We start from the raw sequence: 24221 nt of genomic DNA, 5'->3' as shown, positions 1-24221 counted from the left end.
AAGTAGAATCTATTGGCTGTCACTAAGGATGTAGTGATAATGATTGCTGCTTCTGCCATGACCACGGGGATTCTTTTGCCTTCAAAAGAAACTGACCTCTTCATTTGTTCCTCTCAGTACTCCCCTGGACATGTGCACAAAAGTGATTCTCAGGCTTCAGGAGCTTTCTCTATTTATACACTACCTTGTTCTCTTGGCCTTTAGAACAATGAGGACTCACTAGGGAGCTCTGAGAGCTTTTGATGAAGAAGTGACATAGCTTTCCACAGGAGACAAAAATAGGAAGGGTCTGTATTTCTAAGAAGTTAAAATCAAATAGTAGAGTGCAGGTCCCTGGTGAATAAGACCAGTGATTCTCAAAATGGCAGAATTGAAAGGTGAGTTAAAGGCCATCTCAGCTCTTTTTAATACCTAATGCAGTCTCTGTCTGCTGTGCTAGATCCTAGGTTGTGATGCTGGGCTGCAGGGGAGATCATATTGTGGAGTCCCTAAGACAAAACAGTTTGCTTCTTATTGTAAATTTCTGGGCAAGAATTAGATCTGTTAAATCTTCAGGATATAGGACTTGAAACTTCGCAATGACCAAGTTTTTATTGAGTTTTATGCTGAACATTTAAACAGAGTAGAATGAAGTTCATTTTGCAAATTGTATAGCTTATTTGCTGTGAGGTCTCTGGGAAGCATTTGAAGCTACTTTCCATCAATAAGAGAGGCAGCAAGACCTTGGCCTAAATGATATGTGAGGTCAACTTCCTAGCCAGGCACCAAGATCGTTGAGTCAATTGGCTCTGTGGTGAAATAATTGTTACCATAAGACCCTGGAGCAGGGGTGGTGAAGTTAGGAAAGAAATGAGTCACACAATGTTCTAAATTAAAGAAACACATGAGTTATGAGAATCCGATAAGAATTTTTTATGTGGTTTCAGTAGCTCATTGAAACAGTTTATAAAAGTTCTTCAGCTGCTGCTACATAACATGAGTTACACCAGCAAACATTCCAATACAACATTACCAAGCAAAAGACTGCAAGGCATGTGGTTGACCAATATTTTCAAATGACACTTACCTTAAAACACAAGTGTAGAATCCACTGTCTTGTGCCTCAGCTGAGTGAAACCATATTGAATCTTCCTCTTTGCTCATCCTGACCTCTGAAAAGATGATAGGCTCTTCCAAGTCACCTTTGTTTTTGTACCACATGAGCCTGAGCCCAGTACTCTGGGCCATGCTATAATTGGTGCGAATGTAACTGTAGAAAAGGGCACATTTCACTCTGACAGGTTCGCCTGCCAAAGCCATGTATGTCTTGAGATCCACTGACCAGTCAATGCAGCCATCCACTGAAAGAAAACAAGAAAAGACATGAGATGTAGGGAACATCACACACAGTAACAGTGAGAGAAGTAATCACTGCAATCATGAACAGGGAACTTTCTGTGAGTCAGAGCTTTGTAGAGATGGCTTTATTCAATCCTCCCAGTGACTTTATACGAGACCCTAGCATCTTACTTAGATGTTAGCAAGTAGAGATGGTGCACTAAGTCTGTGTCCTTAGGTATTTTCCTATCCTCCACAGCAACTGCTAGGTAGAAATCTATTAGATCAGCTTCTCCACAAGGCTCTCTAGCACTCCACACATGCCTATATAGTTATCTAATGGCTGCCCAGCTAGGACCCCCAGATCCTAGCTCCAGTACAGGGGCCTGCTACGTGAATTGCTCCTATTAACCAGCAAATCCTTCCTCTGTGAGATCATATGAACCTAGACTGCTAGTGTGACACTGATATGCCAGTTTCAGTTAATTCTGACTGATTCTTTGTTATGAATCTTATAAAACTAGTGTTTCTAAGAGACCCCTACCAAGACCAGGCCCGATCCTGGAATTAACACTTATATTCATACTTTACAGATGAAAACACTGAGATTCAGTTAAGAAGACCTTACCCAAGGACACAGAGGTAATAAATGGTAGGAAATCAGTCTCTGACCGGAGACTCTACATATTCTTAACCCCTACCATAGCTATACCTATAATTGTGACAATAGTCACTATATTGTTTACTTGTTGTGGAGAAAGCAATGCTGAGGTTGAAAGCATTAGGCACCTAAAGTGATTACTTGCTAATATAAATATATATTATGTATAATACATTTTATATATTATATCATTTTATATTATATAAAATGGCATGTAAATGTGCTTTTTCCATGGTATGACCTATTAATGTCAGATATTTAAACCTAGGTCTCTTTCTCCTTATACCCTTAGGCCTCCCTTGTTGCTTAGATGCTAAGTGCTAGAATATTAATGTCAGTTTTAATCAAATAATTTGGGATGGATAAATATAATATTAAATAAATATAGTAAAATCTCCTTTTCCAGAACTATTAGAAATAGATGCAGAAGATAATTTAGTATGCTATTAATACAACTAACATAGATATTACACTTCTGAATGCCTATTGTTTTTCAAGAATTCCATCAATGATGCTGTGTCCTTTTATATTACCTGATTATCCTTTATAAACCATATCATAAAAATGGGTAAATACTTCCATTTTAAAATGATGTTTTGCTTATAATTCTGTAAGCTCGTCTGTTTCCTTTTTCAGATATTAAGAACTCTGTAACCCAGTATGTTTAATCCTTTAACCTTGGTTGACAGGAAGCTTAGAGCCAAATGCAATGCTCAAAAGTAATAACTATCATACTTCAAAGTCTCACTTTCTCTACATGAAGGGTTATTGAACTAGGGTTCAAGGGCACTCAAGGGAAAGGTGCTATAATAGGCTTTAGATTGTTGGCAAAATAATGTGCCTATTCACATAGGCATACTTTTCTGGGAAGATTATATACTACACTTCATTAGATTGTCAAAGGAGTGTATAGCCTAGGAACTCCATGGTTTCTTTTTCATAATTATTGTGTAGTTTAGCAGAGCAAACCCATGGCCTTGTTCAAGTTAAGCAAGTATTCTCCTGCTGATTGCATGGCTTCCAGTCTTTTTTCTAATGTCATTTTTCACTACCCTGGTTCAAATGGACTTTTATGATGAACTCCTCAAGTAGTATGTGAAGTAGCAGAACAGTAATTGGCTTTGGATTAACACATTTGACTTAGCAAAATTATCTTAAACTGTAATTACCATCCTGATAGGGGAAAATGTTTGTTTGTTTTGTTTCTTTGTTTCTTTCCTAAACTCCTCCAGGTTCCTCCTCTGCCCTGTTATATGACCTTGATCATTGCAAGCTCAAGCGTCATTTCCAATCTTAGCAGGCTAGTTTTGCCTATAAACTATCGAGTATGGTTGATATTGAAGACAACAAAAATATTTTCTCTTGAGTCACAGCATCTATGCCCAACATCAATTTGTGGCATTTAACTGCCATTAGAATTAGCTTTATCACAGACCTTGAACACCTGCTGAGAAATTACTTCTTGTTAAATACGGTCTAAACCACATGCATTTGGCTTGCTAGATCTATGGTCCCTTTGCTTCTTCTTCCCTTGCTTTAGGCATCAGGGAAGGGGTATTTATAAATAAGATAGTCAACAACCAGAGAGCAGAAATTCAGCAAATAGGGGAAAATACAATTTCTAAATATCGTTCTTTTAATTTCCCCCACTTTTCATATTCACAATACATGATTGCACCATGACCTATTTCAAGAGGCCTAAAGGAGTTTTCCCATAAGATAGACAAAGGGTATGATGCCAAGAATTATGAAGGCCCACGTGATACCAAATACTTTTTTGTGACAAAACGCATTAAAAGAAATCCAATCCTGTGAATTAAGGTGTCATAGCTTTATATCTAAAGATCATTAGAACACTCCTGGATTCTAACAAGGTAGTTTGATTTGTTTTTATTGGATTTCTGTTCTTAGCAGTTCACCTGCAGGAAAAGAATGGGTGGAATAGGATGTAGTACATTTATTTTTATATTTGGTAGTAGTGAAAGCATCTAAAAAGTATAGAGTGAAATTCAAGGCCTATAAAGTCTGGTGGAATGCCAGTATTAAGGGACTGAAATCTTGATTAAGTAATTACGAAGCACAGAGAGATGTCAGAGGATCACGAAAATGGAACAGTGGGTAAAAGGTCACATGACTGAATATTCAAGTGCCACCAAGAATCATAAGTTACATTGCTGCCACCAAGATATGATAATAACATATTCTACCTTCAGAACTATTTGCATGGATTTGGAAATAGCTGGAGATACACATCTGTGATACGGCCAGCAAAGGTAGAAGCTATAGCCATGTAGGTGACATGGTGGAACTGAGTAGTCCACAGAGGAGGCTAGTCTGTGAGCTTGACCTCATCAACCCAGCATTCAGCCCATAGAGCTATCCCGATCTGTTCTATTCACAATTCCAGTGGCAACTCTGTAAGCAGAGCACCCACAGGGCTTCAGTGAAAAGTGTTTTCCATATAGACTGTATTCTCTCACAGGTGATTTCATAACTGTGTCTCTCTGACTCATTACAAGTGTAAACAGATACACCACAGACAGGGAAACACTGTTTTTCCCAAAATGGTGAAATTCTGCAGTTGGTGAAGTTTATTTCAGAAAAATGGAAAATATAAAAGGGTGTCTCCCTAGTGTCTCATCTCTACCACCTTGATTCAGATCTCTGGAAGGCTCACAAATTATTACTTGATTTAGTCTTCTTGGCAGAAAATGCTTTAATATTTAAGCTTTCCAAAACAATTATAATGGAGCAAAGAAAGCCACTAAAAAAAACGTTCAGAGCTCTATTTTAATCATTTTATTCCAACTGCAAAAGCAAGTAAACAGGTCTGTAACTGAGGCTCTTGATTTGAAGATTCAAAATGGGGTATGCAGTCTGTATACCTGGACATTTTGCCCCAAGGAGATTCCTAGGAGTGAAAACAAGTGAAATTTCCAGCAAACTACCGTAGGTGACACCAGCAAAGCTGTTTAACCTCTTTATAATTAGTTTCTCTCTGCCATACATACCTGACTTCAAAACAAAGCCCTGTGGAAAGTGTATGAATCCTTGTAAGAGGATATGATGCCAACAATAACAACTATCAATCCAATTTTAAAGGGAAAAAGAACACTGAGTGTAGTTCAATCCGACTGCAATGGCCATTCACATTACAATTCTTTTACTGTTGGGGTGGGAAAATGAATATACAGCTGCACATATAATCGCTAATTCTGTATTTTTACCTCGGATTCGGAATTTGCCTCAAATTCCCCATTAAATAAAACAGTTCATTGGTGCATGAGAAACTGGAAATTCCAGACACTTAGATGACTAGTTTTGTTGCAGTTTATAGCTTATGGCCTCATAGTAACTTATTGTGTATGTTTAATACATTCATTTTTTAACTGGGTATTTTTTTAAAGAAAAAACTGAATCTAGCTATCCCATTCATTTTTATCATGCCTCTTTGCTCTTCAATCAATAGGGCACTAGTTAGGGGCAATTCCAGAAATTTCCACTAGAGGGAGAGCTGCCCAAGTCTTTGTGTAGCACTCAAGTTCTCCCTGCCTACTTTCTCAAACTAAGAATTTGTTAAGAGGTCAAGCACTAAGCACTGGTTCTTGGGGAGGAATCACAGCACAGCTATGACGATGCACCACTGTGATGATAGAGGTAGCCAAAAATTGGGGATGCAGCAGAGATCTTTCTCAAAGAGGGGAAAGGAGAGCATACACAGAGCAAGTGAGTAGAGGTGGAAACATAGTAGCAACAGCAAGGGAAATTCACTGAGCCCTTAACCTTACATACAATAGGTACACTAGATGTTAAGATATTTTGCCAAGTTTTTTGTTGTGCTTTTGTTTTGCTTTGTTTTGTTTTTTCTCTAATTTCATTCTCATGTCTAATCAGGAAAGAAAAGATTCACTATTCCCACTTTACTAGTATGAAAACCAAAGCTCAGAGAATTGAAAGTGAGTTGCTCAAGGTCACTAGAGGTACAGTGCTAGCAGACACCACCTTCATAGTGCCCCAGCCCAAATGAGATAAAGTGGACTCCAGAGCTTGCTTCTTAATGTCTGCATTTTAAATTCTTTCATGTATACACCCTTCCTCCTACTTCACAATCCAGTAGAAAATTAAATTCTGCTTGGTGGCATCTAAGTTGTCATATGTATGCCTCAGAGTCCACACTTGTCCAGTAGTGTTGACCTTTCAAGCTGAGTCATAGTCTATGCCTGCATAAACACTATAGGAATAATAGCCATCAAGTAATATATGCCAATTATTCATCTATTAATTATACAACTCTTACAAAGTAATGAATTACTAATAATCTATTATATCATGATTCTTTCTAAGATGAGGTCAAAATCTTGGGTAAATAGTATCTAACCCCTGTCAATGTATTTCATATGAAATATCTAAAGATGATCACCCAAGTTTTACCATTATAATCAAGTCATAGGAATGTGTACTTACCTTAACGTTTGTATTAATAATGCACTTATTGAATACAATGTCATGAACCTCAATCTTAGAATTTTAATGTTAGAGTTAAAAGTATTCTCTTTCTATCTCATGCCACTCTGCCACCTAAAACCAAGCTTATTTGTATTTATATCCATCACAGTGGACTCTGTCTCATGTAGTCATTTCTCCAGAACAAGCAGGTCAAATGCTCTAAGAAGTGATAGACTTGTGCATTTATTGCTATATCTGTGCCTATTTGCCTCTAGCCTAGACTTGTGGATAGATCTGTTCATCATTTGTTTTTTAAAATACATTGATGCCTAAGAAAAAGAAATATTGACTTTTAAACTTTATCTGTGCTGCAATATCCACCAATAGACAGAAGATTTCCTGTTACAGTTCCACAGATGCAAAGAATGATCACTGCTTTGTGTTTTTGAAAGTGTATTTACATTTTTTATGAATTGGATTATATGTTCCACTTCCATGCTTTTACCCCCTACTATTCATCAATGGGAAAGTTCTGTTGAAATAAAATCCTTCATATCATTTCAACCTCGTCATTATGCTTAATAATGGGCTGGCAACCAATTTAATTTCCCTGTCATTACAAGATTTGTGTGATGCTTTGTCAGGATGATCTTTTTTATTTTTATCTGATAGGGGAGCCTCTGTGGTATTTTGGAAGTGAAATCACACTGGGCCATTACAACCAACTCTTCAACTCCTGATTCCCTGAGGCCTGAAAAGCTCCTGAGAAATGGTCAGTAGCCAGAAGCTCTTCTCAGATGTAGTGATGTTAATGATGAGAAGGGCTGGTAAAATGTCAGTGGGAGGCATGATATCAGTATTGCCCACTAGCCCCTCTGCTAGGCTTGCTACTGCCCACTTACATCCAGAACACTTGGCAGTAAGCTGTTTTTCTGTGCCAGTTCAACCCTGCCTCCCATAATCACTCGTGGTTATCTGAGCCAAAAATTTTGGGAGTTATCCACGAATCATATCTTTTCCTTCACTGACTTTCCCCCTAATCATTACTCCCATAATATATTAAGCCTTGCCATTTCTGATGTAACTCAAAAATCACTCCATTTCTTTATTCCCATAGATATTGAAGTATAGGATATCATATTTGCTTGGATTGTTATAATATTCTTCTCTTGTTGGCTTTATTTAACTTGAGATAATTTTATGTACTTACAATATACAACTTGATGTTTTGATATCTGTGTCTACTGTGAAATGATTAAGCTGGTTACTATACTCTTTAACTTCTGTATTTCCCAATTTTGAGATTGAAACATTTAAGATCTACTCTCAAAAAATGTTCATCTATGCATTGTTAATATACATATAATTATTAAGCTATATAATAGATCTCTTAGGCTTAATTTCCTGTTTATCTAAACATTTCGTCCTTCAGCCACCATTTCTTGTCCTCTTCTCTTTGCCCTTTTTATCATTCTAGACTCTTTCACATCTTCACTCTTTATATCAAGTCGCAACTGCTTTTCTGTGCTTGGCTTATTTCTCTTAGCATAATGTTTTCTATATTTGCCATTGCTGCTTCAGATGACAAAATTATTTGATAAAGCTGGACAACACTCCATCACACATAAAGATTGCATATACATAAGTGTTTCCTTGTTCATTCATTTGTTGACAGACTCTTAGGTTTCTCTCTGTGCCTTAGGTATTGTAAATAATGTTTCAAGAATATAGATGTGCTGATACATTGGTCTATAATACCCCATATATTTAATATACACTTCCTACACAAATATCCCCTTGGCACACTAGTGAAGTATCTTTTGGTTACATATCTATAAGTAGTTTTATTTTTGCTTTCTGAGGAATTTCCATATTGTTTTTTCTAATTGCTGTACCAATTTATATAACCATCAATTGTATACATGGGCCCTCTTTTCCCCACATACTTGCCAACTATTTACTAAGTCTTTCTTATAACTATTGTCTTAACATTTGTTTCATGATGTGTCATTGTGAGTTTCATTTCCATTTGTCTGATGAATGGTGACATTGAGCAATACTTTATAAGTCTGTCAGTCATTTCTATGTCATCTTTTGTGAACTCTCTTTTAATTCTGTTGTCCATTTTTCATCGAGATGTTTTCTGAGTTGTTTGAATACCACACATTTTTTACATATTAATTCCCCACCTGCTATATAGTTTACAAATATTTTCTCCTATTCCATAGTTTGTCTTCATCATGTTGATTGTTCCCTTTGTAGAGAAGCCTTTTACTATTGTTAAATCTCTATTTTTGCTTTTGTTGTATGTGCTGTTAAATGTTCTTTTTGTATTCTTCTCTTATAATCTTTCTAAATGACCTCCCAACATTCCCATTCAGTTATCCCAGGCCCCTGTCATTATTGGGCATTGAACAAGAAGCCTCCTCCCTGGTAGGCAAACATTCTACTACTGAACTATATCCCATCCTCCAATCGGATTTGGAAACTGTGATTATAATGAACAATCAAACCTGTGGTTCTCAACCTTCCTAATGCCATGACCCTTTAATACAGCTCCTCATGCTGGGGTGACCACCAACAAGAAAATTGTTCCCAGGCTACTGTTAAGAATCATAATGTAAATATATGCACTATTCGTAGTCTTAGGTGACCCTTGTGAAAGGGTTTTAGACTACCAATGGGGTCATGACCCACAAGTTGAGAACTGGTGTTTTAAACCCATGGTCACTCCCTTTTATATCTAATAACTTTCATAGAGTTCCTATCTGCCCATCTCTAAGCCTGGCTTCCCCTGGGTCACTTGGCACTACCTATCTTTTCAGTTCCTCTGTACAACTCTTCACACACCCTACTCTTCAGTCAAATCTCACCATTGCCTGAAAAGGCCATGTATGTTTCTTTTCTTTTTCTAAGTTAGGGTTACCCTTGCTGTGAAGGAAACACCATGACCAAAAAGAAAGTTGGGGAGAAGGGAACTTATTTGGCTTACACTTCCACATTGTAGTCCATCACTGGGGAAAGTTAGGGCAGGAACTTGGAGGTAGAAGCTGATGCAGATGCAATGAAGGGGTGCTGTTTGTTGGCTTAACCCTCATGGCTTGTTCAGTCTGCTTTCTTATAGTACCCAGGACCACCTTCCCAGAGGTGGCACCACCTACAGTGGGCTGGGCCCTCTCACATCAATCATTAACCAAGACAGTGCACCACAGGCTTGCTCACAGAGCATTGTGGTGGGCACTTTCTCAACTGAGTCTCATTTCTCACTGATGGCTTTGCCCTTCTGCTTCCTTACACTGTATTAGTATTTTCTTATGTCTATTGAGCTCATACATTCTCTAAGACACAACTTTAAAGTCCATGTTTATGAAACTGTACTTGAATATTTCATGTGGATAATTTCTCTCACCTAATGTGTTTGTTTACAGAGTTCCTTCACAAGTCAATATGGGTCTCATTTCATGTATTTCTCTAGGAAAAGACTCAATGTTGCACGGAACATAGTAGGCACTTATTAAATCTTCAGGATTTGAAAATCCTGTAGCTACCTAACAAGTTCTCTGACAAGAGTTATTTGAACTTCTTAGAAATACCATAAGATTCCCCCTGCTGATTCAAAACTCTAATACTGATGTGTCTAAATGCTCATAATAATGTTAGGTAGAGTAGCCTTGATGTATAAAATGTGATCATAATGATTTTGACATTAGCATACAGAAGAAGAAATGATAATAATAAAACTCTCTCCCTATCACACCCCTACTCTAGAACTCATGATCACCAGCTGAGTAAAATAAATAACTAAGTCTATATCCACGCTCTTCCAAACAAGCCCAATTCTATCAAAGCAGCAGGCTACCAAAGTCCAAGAGAGAAATCCCCTGCTCTAGTTAGAATTTTATCTTCTTGCTCACTCAAACCATGTTCTATCTTGTGTAAGAGCAGTTAAACCTGGGCTCTTGCCTACTCAGCTCTTTATTGCTAGGAACCTCACACCATATTTTTATCTTTTCATGAATTTCTTCAAATTCTTGTTCATCTTTGCGCTGCTTTTACCTAGGAGTCAAGCAAGAAATGGTTTCTTACAACATGTTTTATATGTCACTGTCATACTCCTTTTGGTTTGATATTTATCATCTATCCATCCATCCATCAATCCATCCATCCATCCATCCATCATCTATCTATCTATCTATCTATCTATCTATCTATCTATCTATCTATTTCTACCAGTAACTTATCTCCACTCAGTACTTCCTGGATCAGATACTTAGCAGATCTTATAGAAACACATTTATGTATTCTCATCCGGGGACCTCACACAATTTAGTGCTGCCAGAGCAAAGTATATGGGTTACTAATTTTATTCTAACTGGGAGTTAAACTTTGGATTGTTGAAAATCTTTCCTAAAACATCTCTATCCACTTTTGGTCATAGTTTAGAGAAATATGAGGAGAATGACATCTTTCTGGCTTAACTGAGTATTTGTCATGCCATTGAGGTCATTACCCTCGACTTTAAAGCCAAGGCTGTAAAAATAGCAGAGAGATTACTGGGTATCAGAAAGCTTGGGTTCTTATCCCCCTCTGCCTTGTTTTTGAGATATCAGTCTGAATTGAAGAAAGTCAGTTTCTATGCTTAAAAGAAATAAAGACATTAAACTAGATAGGCTCTAACCCAACATAAAAAAAATATGAATTGTCTGATTATTGTTGAGGTCCACAGTCAAGATGAAGTTCACATACTCACTTGGCATAGCTGCCTGATGATCTCTTTTTAATGTCTGCACTCAATTTTAATATTATGAAAACCTAAAGTTAATAATATGAAAAACTCTAATGATGTCACCATCCCAAATTAACAATGTTCACGTTTTTCCATTCTCTTTCAGCAGCTCTGTTTTATTAAAGGAATAAAACATTGCCAACACAGTTAATGTTCCCTTTAACCAGAGCACACAGCTCCATATTCATCTTAAACAATCACTACTTACCTAATGTGTAGACTGATATGTATGAGAAACTTGAAAAATAGTGATAAAATTCATGTCTTAAAAGATGAATATAGGACAATAAACCTATGTTTCTAGTATATTTGAAGATGTGCACAGACCTATGGGGACACTCCATAGCACTTGGTACACAATGATAGGTCACACTTCACTATCATCATGTCTGATGCTCATGCTTATGTGAGTTCTATATCTATTTTGCCATAACTCTATCTCTCCCCAAGGTATGTATCTCCTCCAACCCAGTAGCTCTGGCTAGCAGCATCTTTGGGGAAGATGGAACTATGGATCAGTGATCTTGAATAAACTAGGGAAGGAAATCCTGACAGCTCAGAGGAGGCAAAGTGATAATTTTCAGTGACCTTGAAAATGTAGTGCATTGCAAGAACATTCAGAGGTAGGCTATAGTCTGAGGGAGGGCTGAGGCTCCTGGAGCTAGTCATCCTAGGATGCCTGAGTCTGGCATGAATTACTGGGAGGTCTGGCTTCTGGAGGATCTCTTCTGATAGCAGTAAGGAGAGTGGCAGGAATAGAGATGAAGAGGATTTGAACATTAAATGAGTCTTTGGAGTTTGATGTTCTTGGAGAAGTCCTTTTCCTCCAGCAAACAACATTTGTGACAGTTAGATTATGGATATATGCAGGCACTTAGAAAAAACAGAATTTAATATTTAATATCTAGTTAGCACTCGTATTATTATTAGTTAATCATGTATTAGTTGTGTGATTAGTTGTAATCATGGTAGCAACATGAAATATTATTTGATTCATAAGTATGTAACAATTGTCATCAGTACTAAAATTTATGATATATCAACTAATATTCACTTTTCCATATCATAAATACTAGGAATTATATTAGTTATTAGTTAGAATTATATTAGTTAATATTAGGAATGAGAATTTACACTATCTTAAATAGTCTAGTATAGCAGCTGTGATAATTCAGTTTACATTTGCAAGAATAAATGAACTTATTATCCTAATAATAACTCCCTAAGGTGTTGTAAATATTTTCATATACTTGTTTGTATTTCTGTCCTATTATCATCGTATTTGCACACTGTTCTCCAGCTGACACCAACAATGGGTTCTCCCTTTGTTTTATAACTGGGTGGTGTCCTTATTAACAACTTGCATGTAAACTTTTTATGACCAAGAAGCAGCTGTGACTACATACATTTTTTTAATCTTTTATGAGATTGATTTTGATATCATGAAATAATCAGGAAATGAGAACTAAGTTAGACACCTTACTGGTGTCTTATGGCTTTCAAAGCTAAAGCATGCAATCTTGTTGGCTTTTATAACTGCCTAAGGTCATTATGATTTCTAGGCAGAACAAGCAGAGCCTACCCCATCTCATCATAGCCATCCATGTTGTCTTGTTTCAGAGCAACTGAAATACTTTGCAAACAAAGGGATTTGTCTCATTTCCCTTCCTTCATGTTATCTTTTAGGGTCTTTGGGAATCAGTGGGTTTTTCTTTGTTTGTTTCTGAGTTAGAATGTCTTCTACTTAAAGAGGAATAACAAACATCCTACAGAGATCACACATATGTGCATGCATGTCAATAGAGATTTTTTTCATTTGACAAATCTGTTACCCCTATGATGAGACTATGTGTATTTAGATTTAATTAGGAAAAAATGAGCAAAGTAAAAGGGAAGAGTACATGGCTATTAGATGGTCTTTAGTCCTTACTAAATTACGTGTCAACAAAGACTGCTATGACAGTTATGTCTTGTTAACTAAAACAACAGGAAACTAAAATATGTCTGTGTTTTGATCTGACTTTCTCATCTGTAAAATGGAGTTACTAGTCCAGTTTACTATATGGTTCTGTTGTAACTATCAGGGAAGAAGATCTGAAGTGAGGGATAATTCATTAAGTTATAACACAGTAGGTCAGATATCATGATGGTAGGTGACTGACAACTAATTTTATGTGTCAACTTGATTAAGCCACTATCCAGTCATTTGCTCAATCATTATTCTGGGTGTTTCTTTCAGAGTATTTCTGGAAAAGATTGGCATCTGAATCAGTTGACTGAATAAAATGGATTGTCATGCCTAATGTGGCTTAGTTTGGCCTTATCCAATTGGCCCAAACAGAATACAAAAAGAAAAAAGAAAAAAAAAAAAAAAAGGCTGAGCACTAGGATTCCTTCTGCCTGACTTCCTTAGAGCCAGGACATTGGTTTCTTTCCTACCTTAGGACTTTAAATGAAACATGGGCTCTTTCTGTGTCTTGAGACTGTTAATTTTCAGGATATAATTTACACCATCAGTCATGCTTGGTCTCTACCTTGCTGACTGCAGATCCCATGAACTTACAAGGCTCCATAACCACATAAGCTACTTGTAAAATAAATGTGCTTAATTCTAATGATATCTATCTATCTGTCATCTTCCTACTACATATCTATCTGTTAGATAGATATATATATGTATATATATATATATATATATATATATATATATATATACTATTTATTATTTCTCTAAAGAATAGTGACATACATTGACTAATAAACATCATCTCATTTAATCCTTATCCAATCCCAAGCACAAAACATCATGAGTTCTATATTTGGATGGTGACACTGAAGCTCACACCAATAAAATCATGATTCCTAAAACCTTTCATGTTGTTGACACAGGGAAAAGACTGTCATGTGATACTTTATCTGGGGCAGTGTGTGGGGGGGAGCGGAGGGATAACAATGTTATTGCCTGAAGTAGTTGGTTATTTCAGGCTTTATCAGCCCTTTTGAAGGATGAGGGATCAATGCATCATTGTGCCTGTAGCCTGTCTATGACACACTGGGAAATACAAAATTAAATTATCTAAGCAAGATCATATGCTTTTGGGAAAGTAGAAGAGGAAAATTATTAATATTCAGATATGCCTATATTTGAATTCAGAATCTGTCACTGACTTGCCTATGAATTCATGTCTTTGGGGAACTAGGATAAGCTCACCATGCCTTAATTTCCCCATATGTGAAATTGTACTTTTTTATGAGCCGTCAAAGAATAAAATGCAAATTGTATAGTGTTCAGTATGGACCTAGAAGCATAATAAACACTGTAAATACTACTACTGCTACTACTCACAATAATAATAAATGGAATAGTAGTGAATATCTGATGCCAAAGTCCATGCTTTCTCCTGAAGATACACTCCCCTGGCTCTAGCTTTGACTTTTGCTATAAACATTCTACTTAGTTTTTAACAAAAGCTCTCATGGGGTGGGTATATGTGGCAGTAATGCATTTGAGATGGCAGGGCACAGCACTATCATGTGCAGCTTTTCCACCCTTAAAAAACGGCTACGACAGAATTAATCAGAACTTATTTATTTCTTGTCATCTTCTTCCAAAGAGTCTTACTGAATTAAGCAAATCAAACATATAGCTTGTCACCATGAACTATAGTGCAAGTGTGGTGTTGTAGCCAAAGCCCCACTGTGACACACATAGGTATGAAGAAGAAAAAACAATAATACTCATCTAATAGAAGTAAACAAATCTCTCCTGAAAAACTTCATCTCAGCCCACATGTAGCTGCATGAGACTTAGGAAATCGTTTTTTAGTAAGAGAACTTTTGGGAGATGCCAGCAAAATCTGTGGTCACAACATGATATACATACCCTTCATGACAGAGCCCTGGGCCAACTGTCCCCCTACCTCATTAAATCTGGATAGCACTGTTCAAACTGCTAGCTCACTGCTCCAGTCAGTGATCTGGGAACTCCTTGATTTTAGGATCAGGCAAGAGGTGAGAAATGTTGGAGCACAAAGCCCAACTGCCTAGTTATCTGGTTGAAGAAAGGCAAGATCAAACCACACAAAGTAATAACAATGACAAAGAGGAACAGACAGAAAGAAGGTAATAATTTATCATAAGGCTTGTAACATTTGATGGCATTTTTTAAAACGGTCTTGCTGTGAGTTTGTCTTAATTATAGAAGAGTTGTCAATCAAATGGAAGCTCTCTCTCAATTCCCTATTAAAGGCTTCATCAAGAAGCCTTTTCTTGTGAAACTGTGCAGCCTCAAATCTAGGTCAGCCTGCCTCCATTTATGTGAAGCAAAGATGTTCTTCGTTCTGTGCTGTCAGTCATTCCAGGTCATCCACTTTCTGATTAATCTGGAAGCACAAATTCTCAAAATCATCCATCCAAGTGTTTAGAATGAGCAGGATGGAACACAGATAACTCTATGATTAAGAAGCTCATTCACCTTTTCCTTCCTTATCTTTTCTTTCCTTTTCTTTTTTTTGTGTGTGATTTCTTAGGATGTCAGTTTCAGAATAAGGGATAGTTTCTTTGATTATTTTTCCAAGGCTTAAATGATAATGAAGGCAAAAACTCCTGGCATTTACAAAAGGAGCCAAGGCTTTGTATTTTCCCCTATTGCATATACACAGTAGATAATGCATATGCAAAAAGAATGGGCCAGATAGGTCATTAATCTCTGTCACTTCCAGGTCATATACCTCATATAGGCTCAGTAGAGATTAGTGAGTTTGGATGTTAATTGCTTTTGGTGAGCAATGAGCTTAAGTTCTACATTTCTCTATTTTATCATCTTATTCATTAATTTGCTCGTGTACTTTAATTAGCATTTATTGAGTAGCCATGCATTAGGTACCAGCATAAGTCCTGGAGCTATAATGTCTAGCAAACCACACCTTCAAAAATGGTACCATATAGTGCACTTAGTACACAATTATGGTGATGCTATTAGTAGGTAACAACAATGTACTTACTATTGCCAGACACTATTGTAAACATGTGTATTTATTAACTTAGTCCTTACAATACCCTCTTGAGGTTAGCTCTACACTTTTATTTCCCAATTTCAAAGACAAAGCTATTTAATATTAAGTAACCTACCCCAAACTACTTGGCTAGAAAGAGAGAGCTAATGAACATATTGCCCCCAGAGCCATATTTTGAATCAAGCATTAAGCACATTGCCTCCTTAATGTGATATGGAAGAAAGTATGTTGTGTCATGGAAAGCACTAAGCCAGACTGGGAGAGGAGGTAACCCTTGACCTTTTTAAGGAGTAAGGGACCAAAAGATAGATGAATACAGATAATAGAATATTCCAATTATATGAAACCATACTTGTGAAGCCCACAAAGGCCTAAAACAATATGGCATGCTCAGGAAACTACCAGAAGTTCCACATGGCTGTACATACAACAGCAGAGAGATAAGAAGCCAGATCATACAGAGACTGGGAAAAAGCTAGGAATTTTGGCAATTACTAATTACTAGGAGAGCTATATGGAACCATTGAAGGGTCTTTAATGATTTGTCTAAGATTTTTTTTAAGCATAATGGTCACTTATGAATTTATTGTCATAGTCATGTAAAAATATGTGATTTGAGTCACAAGGAATAATAGAGGGATAGATATATGTGTCGTCGAGGTAGAAAGATTGTATATGTAAGAGATGAATGCATTCTAGGTATAGTGGCATATGCCTTTAATCTCAGCGCTTAAAGAAATGTAGGCAGGAAGACTGTGACAAGTTCAAGGCAGGAGACACAGCATTCAAAAGTGCTGGCCAAGGAGCCCATGTGACCCTTTCTAGGTTATTCATATGGTGCCCTTCTCTCTTGAATTTGTATATTTTGGGCTTCTGTGGGGCATATTATGGTTGTTAGTTGAAGCTTAGATGGGGAAGGTCTTCCTGTCATTTTCTACCAACTAATTTCTTTCACATGTTAATCTCAACATAGCTTTCTCCATTTCCTGTTCTCTCACCACAAGAGCAGCTCTGGACAATTTCCATTTTTTACCAAAACCTGTCAAACCAAGATGGATATGAGAATCCTATCAGTTATCACTTCTGAGACATAGGCTGATTGATAGGAAATCTGTAGTCAGCTAAGATGAGTGAATTCAAGGTAACTCAACATTTTTGTTTGGTTTTCCAAAGGCATTTGTTTACAGCATTTTTCTCTGCCTTTAGCTCTTGACAAGAATACAAAAAGGTCCTAAACTTGTCATAATAGAAGTCTAATTCATCTGCTTCCCAGATACTCCATTTTATTAGTATTTATTTAGTAGAAGAATCCTCTTAAATATCTTCTTTAGAATTCAATGGGACTGGAAACTTTAAATCAGTGGTTCTCAGCCTGTGGGTCATATCCCCTTTGGGAGATCAAATGAACCTTTCACAGGGGTCTCCTATGACCACCAAAACCCACAAATATTTACATTATGATTCATAACAGTAGTAAAGCTACAGCTATGAAGTAGCAATGAAAATAATTTTACAGTTCGGGGTCACCACAACGTGAGGAACTGTAGTAAAGGGTCACAGCATTAGGAAGGTTGGGGACCACTGCTTTAAAGGGTAGGTCTTTACATAGAGCTTACTGATAGATAAGTAGGAAAGGACCTTAGACAAGTCTCTTTTAACTCTGGGCAAGGCCTGGCTGTGTGCAATTTCTTGAGTCTGAATTGGTGATTTTCTAGGAATAGGGGAAGACTAAGAGGTACAGAAATGACAGGAATTCCCATAGACCAGGGAATAAAGCATGGAGGAGAGTTGCTGAGCTATTATACTTGCAGATACTACTAATTTAATGCGAAGTCTGCATGATACATTAGCAGAGCGATCAAGTGTTCCAGAAAGTGTAGTTTACCTTCAAATGATACTTGTATGAAAAACAAAACAGCTTACAAATTTGCTAGCAAGTTCTGGGAAGATTCTTATCCTCATTATCTATATGGGGAAGGTTGGAAGCACGGATGGAAGGAATCACAGACAGAAGCGAGAGCCCTGCTCATTTCCTTTTTTTTATGTTATTATCTTGAGGAATAGAAGTACTAAAAAGGCTGGTGGGTCCCATGGGGGTGTTGTACTTTTTTCATCTGAAATATGAAATAAAATATTGATTCTGTTTTCTTTTTTGATTGATTGTGTGTGTGTGTGTGTGTGTGTGTGTGTGTGTGTGTGTGTGTGACAGGATCTCATTATGTCGCACAGGCTGGCTTGGAAAGTTGCTCCATAGGCTAGGTAGGCTCAAACTTGCCACCCTTCTGACTCAGCTTTCCAGCTAGTAGAATGATAGGTGTCTGCCATCATATCTTACCAGTAGGGTAATTTTCATACAGGTTTTTGGCAAAGCATAGAACAGGAGTCAGCACTTTTTTTCAGTAAAGGGCTTGATAATAAATATTCTCAGCTTGAAGAGCCATATACATGTTATAAAAACAAGAAACCAACCATAGAATATGCAATCAAAACAGCACAATTGCATTCCAGAAAAACTAAAAAACAAACAAAAAATAGTATTGAGACTAATTTGGTAAGCCCTGATCTCCAGTTTAAGGAACCACAAGACAATTGCCTAAGTCTCCCTCTGTTATATCTGGAATGTTTGTGTAGCCCATGCTGCACATGCTGAAATCCTTTGGCTCATGAGGTCACATATTAAATAACACTGTAAAGCAGATGATCTTAATTTCAGCAACAAAAGAAAGTCTTTTCATCTCTACAGAGTCTTATTTATGAAGCAGTTGTCTAAGAATTTTCATTTCTTCTTCACAACTATCATGAGGAGTGAGGTCGACAGAGTTTTTATTGATATTTCAAGTCACACAGGAGAATGAGGCTAAGAGAAGCCATCACTTTACTTATGTCACCCTGAGTTATAATTCCATTCTTAATTCCATAACCTGTGCTCCTGCCAAGACAGCACAAGATAACCAAATAGTTTGTATTATTATATAACCTGAATTACAGTGTCATTTAACAATGGTGAGTGGACATGGGCTGCGTTGAATAACTAGACATTTATTCCTCAGCTAAGGAAATTTATTCCAGTCATTAAATTCAGTTCAAGAAGCTATGCGGAGATAAGCTTGCTGAAGTCTTCCATAACAGTTTTCAGGATCAGAGCCAGGGGAGCCACATTAGAAGGGAAAAAGTACCTAATGCCATCCAGTAATTCAATCTCCATGGAGAGGGTCCAAGTCATATGTACCTCATAATGAACTCTAATTTATGGCAAATAATCTTTTACTGAGATTCCATTGGCAGATTTTTCTACTGTAGTTTTGCAAGCTGTATAGTCTTAAAAACTATGATGAAATAAAGATTTTGAGAGACAGGCGATAATAGCAAATGAAAGAGTTGTACCCAAATTACCATATTCCTGTGTGAGTAATCATTTTATAATGCATATTACACTTTCCAATTTCTAACAATTTGCGATTTTTTTATATAAAATAAAATCATGTGGTTTGGCAAACTGGGTGAATTTTATCATGAACCATAATAACTTATGAGCAATTACATAAGCACATGTACATAGCCTCTGAGTAATTTGTCTTTCTGCTTTCTGTCAAATCAATAATTTTTGCATCTTGAATCTGCCTGCAATAATTTTGCTGTGGCACCATCACCTGCAGCAATTTATACTGTGCAATTGTTACACCCATTTGTCTCCTATTTTGTAACCCACCCAAGTCCAATTTTAAGTTCAAGTAAATGAGAAGAATACATAGTAAGTTGCTGTTTTGCTTTCTAAAGCAGGCTAGTGGCTTAAGTAGTAAATAGTTGTTAAATGCATACAATTCAAAGAGATCTCTTTCTATCAGATGGAGCATTCCAAATATTTTCATGTGTGGGCCTAGAAACCTAAATGTTTTTTCAGATATCCTATTGGTTCCCCTTCATTAAGTTCAGAAGAACTATGTTGATAGATTTCTTCAGTATGAGAGCACAACAAAACCCAGATATATTGCAAGAATTTGATACCAATCCTAGATGTATTTTGGGGATCGCAAATGAAATTAAAATCAATCAGCATCCCTTTCTTCTCTCTCTCTCTCTCTCTCTCTCTCTCTCTCTCTCTCTCTCTCTCTCTCTCCCTCTCCCTCTCTCCCTCCCTTGATGTGCTCTCTTAGATTATTTTAAAGTTCTAGATGAATAGTTCCACAGAGAATAAATAAATGGCAGAAGAATAAACTAGATTGAAACATATACATATATTACATGTATATATGTATTTAATGTTTATATATACACTTGTAAAATTAAGATAGAGAAATCCTCTAAAGGCAAATCAATAATTAAAATAAATATTATATATGATTCTCAAACCAGTCTCACATTTTTCTAAATTGTGTAAGTGTCCCTGGATGTGATTTACATGCATATATAAACATTGATTAGACTGTATAATAAAACTAATATGAGAGATGAATCCCAGATGCCAAGCCAATTTCCACATCTGCCTGAACTCAGCAATGGGATGGATGCAGGGACTAACAAAGCACTAAAGCAACAAGCTCAGAGTCATACACAAGAAGCTGGGGTTTATATTATACATTTGTAAATGAACTAGGAAACGAACCAGGAAACTATACGAGTTCTCCAAGTCCTCAGAATCAAATTTTGAGGTAAAGGAGCCAAAGTGACAGAAGTTGATATAGGCTTTCTTTGAACTCCATCTAGCTCAGAGCAAATGTTCAAATCAGTATGGGTCTCAGGTTGGATCACTAGGTCAGGTCCCAATAAATTGTGTTCTATGAAAGTAAACATTTCATTACAGACAACAACAAAAAGTATGTTGGCTCCTTAAATCAGTTGTATGTAATCATTAACTGAGTAACCTTACGCAAGCCATTTAACCCATGTCATGTTTCCCTGAGGAAAAATCAGAGGCTTGAGGTACATGAACTTCAAGGTCTCTTCCAATTCAAAGCGTGTGAGTTTGTGAGTAGGATAGAAAAATCACCTGTTCTGTGATACTGGATGAAGCAAATGTCAGAGCTCCTGGAAAGGCTAGTCAAAAATAAAGCAAACAACTCCCTATGTAGAGTGGAGGAAGCATTCTATCAAAGTACATTACATTCTAAGTGAGAATGTAAAATTTTCCTTTAACAGGTGGCACCTAATAGGAGATGGTTAGGTCGTGGTAGATATTGCTCAAGGAAGGCATTGATACAACTTTTATAATATCCTTGGTAGGTTCCATGAGGCTCTCATTGTTTCTTATGAATGTGTTCTTACCAGAGAGTAGACTAGGACTCAAGTAGCAGGCTTCCTGTCTCACAGTGTGACTCCTCATACATATTTGCATTATGCCATATGATATAGCCAGGAAGGCCTTTGTAAGAGCTGGTATTATGCTTTCTGCATTTCAACTTTTAAATCTGTGAGCTAAACAAGCCTCTTCTCTTTAAAATGTAAATTACCAACTTCAGGTATTTAATTATAGCAATAGAAAAATCATGGGGAAAGACTTTCCTTTCATTCTTGTTTTGGTAGTAAAGAAGGCAGAGAAAACCTTTTAATGTCTTTGGGGGAGATTGGAATTTCTCATTTGCTTGATTTCTCAGTCTGAAAGGAAATAATGTTAGCATTTGACATTTGTCCCTCCTCCACCGTGGAACATTATAATCAAAGCTTCTCACCCACCTCTAGGCTATAAAGAAATGAAAAAAAATATTTCTTACAGAAAACCTGGAAATATCTAGTCTATCTCTTCTTACAGCTTGGGTAATTTGCTTAATGAAACAAGAGCTTGTTTCTTTTATCTTTAAAACCATAATAAAATCATATCCACTTCACAGAATTATGGAAAGTCTTAAAAATGATAATGGACATAAAGCAACAGATAATGTCCAACATGAAACATAAATAAGCATCATGTATAGACTCTCCCTTTCATAGACCCTAGCCTCAAAGACTAGTTGTATGAAGGAGATGAGAAGCTACTTGCAAGTAGGCCATAGGTAGTATAGTACTAGAGGATTGAGACGTAAGATGATGAGCTCAGTATGGTATGAAAAGACAGCATTGAAAGAACAAGACCTCATTTAGTCTGAGTGAAATTATTCACACTGCTTTGCACAGCAAGTTAATAGAAGAGATGGAACCAGGTCCCATCTCACATGGCTTTCACACTAGGATTTTGTGCCATTCAAGCCACTCCTGTACAACTACTTTTATTGTGTAGCCCAAACCAGGAAAGCACATAGTCCCAGGAAGACATGTGAACGACCTTGCCTAGCAAGATAACAATGGAGAAGATGATGGGATGTATTATTTCTCAAGAACTGAGGTGATGGTCTGGAGGAAACATATGGTAAAATAGACAAATTAAGAATGAGTCTTGCCAGGTATGGTGGCACACAGTTTTAATGCCAGCATAGTGGAGGCTGACTGTTAGTGTTCAAACATTAGTCCCACTATAAATATAATGGAAATAATGTCAGCATATGACATTTGTCCTAACTACACCATGAACCATGAACCTTTATAGTCAATACTTCTCACAAGCCCCTAGGATATAAAAATAGTGGAGAGCTCATAGGCAGTATCAGCACCGTAATGAGACCCTCTTTTAGGAACAAAAAATAAATAAATAAGTAAAATATAAAAATAAGAAAACAAATTGAAAAAATAAACAAAAATTACTAATTCTTAAATGTTTTGACTGAGCCAAAATTAACAGAATCACCATTTTAAGAAAGAAAGGAAATAACAGTGGTTGGTGAGGGAAAAGTCAGAAGGGAGAGTTCAACTTTGGACATGTGAAGACCGAGAAGCATTATAGAGTACTGTGCCTAAACTCTAAAGATGTTCCAAAGGCCTTAATTGTAGATGAAGCTTTTTCCTCCAAGTCCCCATGCCATGTTTTTCTTTGTGAAACAACTTGGTGCTGAAACAAAACTTGCTTTTCAAGCATGAAGCTACAATTCACTTACCTTAAAGATGAAGTTTATAGCATAACTTCTGTTTGAACAATAACAATCAAAATTTCTGCCACACACTTTCTAATTCCTGGAGTGCTTTCTCTTTTGTTGTTCCATTCTAAAGGCTATTACTCAGGTAAGAGAATTTCAGATTTATAGGTAAGATTTAGGGTATCAGTCTCCATATTTTTCTGGATTATAGTTTGTGCCATCTTTGACCTCCATTTTTATCCCAAAGGAACCAGCATCTCATATTCAACATCCACAAAATGATTAGGCCACTGTGGACAGTTAAAACAAGTATACTGATTCTGTAGGCTACCTAGCCACATATGACTTATTAGGTCTGTTTTTCAAAGATAGGCTAAGCCAATCATTTATCTATTCAGATATAGTAACTGGAAACTGCCAAACAGAGCCTAGTAATCTGTGGAAGCTAAGATAGAAGTATTTGGTGCACTGAAGGCTGGAACTTTTGTGGACCATTTGAACCCAGATGTCATACAAGTAAGCCAGAAATAGAAACAGAAAAATACTATAAATATGTGGAGAAATATAGGGGGTCATAGGATAAGGGATGTGTTCCATATACTAACCAGATTCCAAACCAGTATATCCTAACTGCATTCTAAATACTTATCCTTATACTCACAGGTAAGTATACCTCTAACCCCTCATCAAAGAAGATTCTTTTTGAAGTAGACAGTTTGTTACAGAAAGCATAAATGATCAAACTGCAGAGAACAACTAACTATGGGGTGCCCAGTGCCAAATGATAAATCTACACCTAAGGCTCAAGAACACCACAAAAGTGAAGGTACAAATATTCTAAGAACCAGAGGACCAATATGTCTACTTAGAGACTGTATCTTTGATATATGATAGGAAAGCTACTCCCACAAAATCTTGACAATGTATTTGCCTAAAGAAAATCTGGAAAATGATATCACCAATTGACATTCCAATGTGCATGAGGAAAATGTCACAAAACCTCACCCCTAGATGAAGAACTATACTCAATTATTAATGGCTGTTGAGAGAGCAAG

At 36.7% G+C, this 24221-nt stretch overlaps 1 protein-coding gene across 1 annotated transcript in view; it reads right to left on the bottom strand.

Moving 5' to 3' along the window:
• Il1rapl2 (interleukin 1 receptor accessory protein like 2) overlaps positions 1–24221 on the bottom strand; it is a 1242609-nt gene that overhangs the window by 615668 nt on the left and 602720 nt on the right. The window contains exon 3 of the mRNA XM_036175525.1: positions 1067–1340. Within this exon, the coding sequence (XP_036031418.1) occupies positions 1067–1340 (274 nt within the window). The remainder of the gene's footprint in view (positions 1–1066; positions 1341–24221) is intronic.

Source organism: Onychomys torridus, chromosome X (assembly GCF_903995425.1).
Source record: "Onychomys torridus chromosome X, mOncTor1.1, whole genome shotgun sequence".
Taxonomy (NCBI): Eukaryota; Metazoa; Chordata; class Mammalia; order Rodentia; family Cricetidae; genus Onychomys; species Onychomys torridus.
Note: the sequence above shows the minus strand (reverse complement) of the source record. Positions and strands in the feature narration are given on the sequence as shown.